Here is a 6,000-nt window from a genome sequence, read left to right on the forward strand (position 1 = left end):
CGTCATAATAATGCAGGTGGTGTCCCCCAAAACTAATTTTCAATTAATAAATTAATTGTGTTCATGTATCAAACTTCCACTTTTAAATGATATCCTAGGGTGAAGGATAACACTGATCGCCAAGATCATTTTGGCAAGTTGGACAGTATGTCAGTCTGATCACTGTATACATATAAATACTGCTCGGGCTTTTGGGCGCAGGTACACTTTAAGCATGGATCAAGTGCAAAGTTTTATAAATGAGACCCCAAGACAGGAAGGCTCAACAGCGGGTGATTAAAACTGCTCAAAATATCACTGGTACCCATCAGTGACATCGGTGAAGTGAAATGTCTCTACTATGATTTTTTTACTTTCATTAAACAATTTACTTTCATCACACAAACTTGTATTGCATACTGACATTTTACCTTCGCAACCCACACTGACTGCAGAGGCCTGGATGTGAATTCCGTGTATTCCCTGCAGCTACCCTCTTCTGTCTGTGGATAACCAAACAAAAACATTACACAAAAGTTCAATTAACATTAGGTGACTTAGAGCAAGAATATCACTTTTGAAATAATAATTAATATTTTTCCTCATCTAAATGAGGCGGAAATACATTGCTATGAATTCATACTCAACAGATCACAACCTTATTGATGAATCTTTGGAGGTTTTGAACTTTATCCTAGTGGGTTAGGATGGCTTATGTTAGCTAATGATAGCAAACTACAGTATGATATTGCCTGCTTTAGTCGACATTTGGCTAAGCTCTTTGATTGGCTTGATGATTCCTCTGCTGTACTAGAGCAGGACCACAATACTTGGATTTTTGTGGAACTTCTACTGCGGGATATAAGAAGTACAAATTCAATATTCAATATATATCATACTATACATTAATATATTATATATATAAATATTATAATATTATATGAATTAAAAAATATATAATATCAGATATCATTAAAATAGTAAATATAGATATATATATATATCATCTTTATACTTAATATTATATATATAATATGTGTATATATATATATATATAATATATATATACACACACACACACGTATGTGTTACAACACTGAAACAAGATAGTAATGGTAGCAGGTCTATTACAGTTTCAAACCTTATTGTCCAAAATGACTCATGCAATAAATAGTAACTTAGCATCTTTTACAACATTTGTGTTAAAAAAAACGTTACCAGCCCCATAAACATTAGCATTCTAGCAAATACAGCGTACACATTTAGGGTTTACGCTACATTACTTTACAGATAAGCATTTACAGACTATCTTATTGGATATCCACGTATAGCCTACATGTGATCAGCTGTTATGTTATTGCCTGGCTCTGCACACCATCTGAAATCTTCAGATGCTAGCTTAGCCAAAAGTAGCATTTAAGCTAACACATAGTAACCCAGCTCTTTCAAGTTTACATCATTGAAATTCCCCTCAAAAAAGTATTTTTACACTTCTGCTTCCATAGAATTCATTTAGAGGACTGGAAAACAGTTATGTCATGTGAGGTAGGTGAGGACAAATAGTCTTAAATGAAATAATAATGATAATAATAATAATAATGATAATAATAATAATAATAATAATAATAATAACAATAATAATAACAATAATAACAATAATAACAATAACAATATAGTAATAACGGGCCCTCATACAGTGTATATAAAACTTACATCATAATAGTGTGGTAATATGTAGTAATGGCTGGAATTTATCTGAGTAGGGAGCTAGAATTAACCAGCCACAAAAACATGAGGATGGTAGTAGCTAGTAACCAGCGTACCCAGTTTGAGAATGGACTTTTCATAGCTGTTAGGCCAGCAACCGGCTACTACTGGCAACACAGGCTACCAGCTCCTATTCATACCAGCTTCCATCTCTTATTTGTACCAGCTACCAGCTCCTATTCTAATCAGCTACCAGCTCCAGCTTTGTACGAGTTCCTATTCGTACCAGCTACCAGTTCCTATTAGTACCAGCTACTAGTTCCTATTTGTACCAGCTACCAGTTCCTATTAGTACCAGCTACTAGTTCCTATTTGTACCAGCTACCAGTTCCCATTCGTACCAGATAACAGTTCCTATTAGTACCAGCTACTAGTTTCCTATTAGTACCAGCTACCAGTTCCTACTCGTTCCAGCTACCATTTCCTATTCGTACCAGCTACCAGTTCCTATTAGTATCAGCTACTAGTTTCCTGTTAGTACCAGCTACCAGCTCCTATTCGTATCAGCTACCAGCCTCTATTCGTACCAGCTAAGCAATAAGTACCACTCTTTCATCATAACCTGATCTTTCATCTCAGACCTGAGCAGCTACACCACCTGTACCAACCTGGCTGCAAGCCTTTCTTCCAGAAAGTTGGGTGACCAGCTGATTACCAGTTAACTAAACCAGCTTGAGGAAGCTGGTCAATCAGATAATGACCAGCTAGGTTTTGAAGCTAGTTCTTGCTTGGTTTAACAGCACATTTAAAGTGTTTACAAATAAAGTGTTTACAGATAAACATTCACAGACAATCTGTAAATGTTTATTGTATTTTTTATTAACATAAGCTAAAATTAGATTTTAGTTCTGTAACAGTAGCATTTAGCTTAAACCCTAGTCACCCACCAGCTGGCTTAGTTTAACCTAGCTAGCTTAATCATCTTTCATTAAAATAAAATAAATAAAAATCTGGTTTTCATTACCATCAAAAATTTTCTTGTCAAACCCCAGCATCTTCTTCAGTAGATTTCATGAGGAGGACTACAAACACGGCTGTTTTATGTGGGACAGGTGAGGGGAACTCAATATTCTCGCAGGTGTGGCTGGATGTTCACTCCGCCTCCCCGCGAGGCTGCAGTCAAGTCGCGCCCTGATTGGACAGTTTGACCAGAGAGGAGGGACTAGCGCGTGTCGAGATTTTACGACAGCTCCACGCCATTTCCGGCAAAACATATGCACACCAGAGTGAGGAAAACATGAGAGGTCAAAAGTTATGGTCCTGACTTTTAACAGAAACGAAACGTAACACACAGACATGGTAGGTCGGACTTGTTATTTACAAACCGCAACGACGATCTGAAAACGGTCGCTTGATCGGTTACGTCAGTCGATGCGTCCGACAACTGTCATTCTGAACGGCTAAGCTAACGTTAGCTTACTCGTGTATGACCCAACACGATGTGACCAGACGTCTGATTTACTCCTGTAATTCAAAATAACCCGGGGAAGCGTCGATTGCTCAGGCTTCATAAGATGCCACAGCTCGGTCGTGTGCAATTATGTCTGCAGTGCAGCCTCGGGACAGCTCGTCATGATTGTTTTACTGTGTGTGTTCACAATGTTTTTGTGCTCTTCACCTGCTCCCTCTGTCTCTCTCTCTCTCTCTCTGCAGGCCAGTTCCATGGTGGCAGTGGGACTGGCTCTGGCAGCAGCTGGATTTGCAGGTCAGTATCTCCTATTAAAGCTACAACCTTTACCAGGGGAGGAGGGAATGTTGCTGTCAGCCTGACACATATGGTTACTACCCTAATTGAGGATGTGTACATGTGAAACTGAGCTTCAGCTATCCAGTGGTGTGACCAATCACCTTGACACAACTACAAGTTCAAAGTTAAGCGTCACGTTAATCTCTCCCTATTCAGTATTCATTCACTTGCACTCTTTTGTATAAGCTTGCATAAACACGTGTGCATTTAAGTTGTTTGTCATTTTTGCTTTTTATTTACCCATGTATACCCTTATTTCCACCCACTTGTATGTTCATAGCATTTGAAGATGAACCTGTCCTCTGTCCAGTCAAGACTGGTCAAGAACACTGAGATCAATTATACACCCTAGTCAGATTCCTTGGATGTGTACACAAAACACCAGGGACACACACATATAGACACTGGGAAATGTATAACACTGGCTTTTTATCGATATGGATAAATAGAGATGATTATATCAAGTCACATAGTGCAGCATCTACCCACGTTAAGCACCTTCACAGTTGGTGAAGTCGGCTGTCAATTAATACGCTCAATTGTGATGCGGGTCAAAATAATTGCAATATGATTCTTTGACCATATCATGCAGTCCTAACTTCCACTGATATTTTCTCCGCCTCTTCTTTCTCTCCCAGGTCGCTATGCCATGCAGGCCATGAAGCAGATGGAGCCTCAGGTGAAACAGGCCCTTCAGAGTTTCCCCAAGACGGTAAGAACAGGCTGCTGTTGTGTTTTTGTTTCACGAGTAAGGATCAGTCAACAGACCCGCCATGATGAGCTGTCAAGTGTGTATGTTGTTGTTGCAGACTTTTGGAGGAGGGTACTACAGAGGTGGATTTGAACCAAAGATGAACAAGAGGGAAGCCTCCCTGATTTTAGGTGTCAGGTATGTAACCACTCATCCACCAGTTGCATGTCAATGTACATGCACTCAGCTTCACTTATCAGTACTATTATTAACACTGATTATTACTATAGTAATTCACTGTTGTTGTTGTTGTTGTTGTTACTCTTCTTTCAGTCCAACAGCCAACAAGATTAAGATCAGAGAGGCCCATAGAAAACTAATGATCCTGAACCATCCAGACAGAGGTAGGTGAGGCTTTAAATTGAGGCCAAATCCCAGCCTCCTAGTGCGTTGGTTCGAAAAAGGTGAAGACGTTTGTGTGGAGGGATTGACAGAGATGCTGGTCGGAGCACAAAATTAAGATGCATATGAAATTTAACCATGGACCGTTTGTGTGCATCACAGGTGGATCTCCCTACCTGGCAGCGAAGATAAATGAAGCGAAGGATTTGATGGACGGCCAGATGAAGAAATAGAAGTGAAGACCCAGACGATGACATACAGTTAATGTGATTCCACACCAATCTCATCTATGACATTGCACTGACCCACTTGAGCGATTACTAGATTTTTCTAACTGATTATCAAATAAAATCACTCTCTGTAATTAATGGAACTGTCCCTGGTTTGTTAATGCTTTATTTCGTTTTCGTCTCTGAGGGAGTTTTACACCTGATGGGAACTTTTTCGCAGCCTTTTGGTGTAACGGCCACCTGTGTGTCAGTGTAGTGGTGAGGGAGAGTTCACTCTCGGTTAAAAGGAAAAAAAAAAGTTCAGTGCTCAATTTGAACCGTGTTTTCACAGTTACAGGGTTCGTACACATTTTTCAAGGTCAAATTCAAGCACTTTTCAAGCACTTTTAAGGGTCATTTTTAAGATTTTCCAGCACCTTATTGCTGGGGTGAAATACGTTTCTAACGGAATATATATACTTATGACTTTTTTTCTTCACTTTTTATCACCGTTATGTACATTGTATCATGCTGTAAACATCTAAAATTACATTTTATAATAGCAAAAACTTCAGAAATTAATTATCCAGTCTGATCCCAATTTTGTGAAAGACAGTTATAATGTCAAGCACTTTCAAGCACTTAAACTAAAATCCAAGCACTTTTCAGACCTTGAAAACACAAAATTGAAATTCAAGCACTTTCAAGGATTTCAAGCACCCGTACGAACCCTGCAGTTAGGAATATGCTTGAATTTGAATATACCCTTTCAAAAGAGGTTGATTTCAGAATAATCTGCTGTTTCATCTACAGTCAGTCATGTAAACCAAAAGTCTGACATTTGAAATGAAACTATCCAGTCAATCATACTTGAAAGCTCTCTGTTGATCCCTTACACTGGAAATGAGCATTGAATAATCCTGATAAATACATAAAAGTTAATGACAGCTGGTTAAATAAACAAGGTGACAATATGCATTGATTCCAGTGGGTATACAGGCATTCTGTAAACTTTTACACTATAGCGTTCATAGTAACAATTTAGATGTTTTGATAAAGACTTTGAGTCTGGTACCTTGAAAGTGCCCGAATTTGTCTCATGAGATGTTGTGTGAACCCTGTACAAATAAAGAACAGCAACAGAGCACCATATTTGTACAACTTCTGTCATATTACTTTTCATCAGAGAGACAAATACAGGCAGG

The 6,000-nt window shown here is 38.6% G+C and overlaps 1 protein-coding gene across 1 annotated transcript; it reads left to right on the forward strand.

Moving 5' to 3' along the window:
* The first annotated feature begins 2,886 nt into the window (after positions 1-2,886).
* dnajc19 (DnaJ (Hsp40) homolog, subfamily C, member 19) lies at positions 2,887-4,954 on the forward strand. Its single transcript, XM_030433271.1, has 6 exons — positions 2,887-3,045; positions 3,400-3,451; positions 4,132-4,205; positions 4,303-4,382; positions 4,518-4,588; positions 4,749-4,954. The coding sequence occupies exons 1-6, from the start codon at positions 3,043-3,045 to the stop codon at positions 4,817-4,819; spliced, it is 351 nt and encodes a 116-aa protein (XP_030289131.1). The 5' UTR covers positions 2,887-3,042; the 3' UTR covers positions 4,820-4,954.
* Positions 4,955-6,000: the final 1,046 nt, after the last annotated feature.

Source organism: Sparus aurata, chromosome 11, assembly GCF_900880675.1.
Source record: "Sparus aurata chromosome 11, fSpaAur1.1, whole genome shotgun sequence".
In the NCBI taxonomy this organism is placed as follows: domain Eukaryota; kingdom Metazoa; phylum Chordata; class Actinopteri; order Spariformes; family Sparidae; genus Sparus; species Sparus aurata.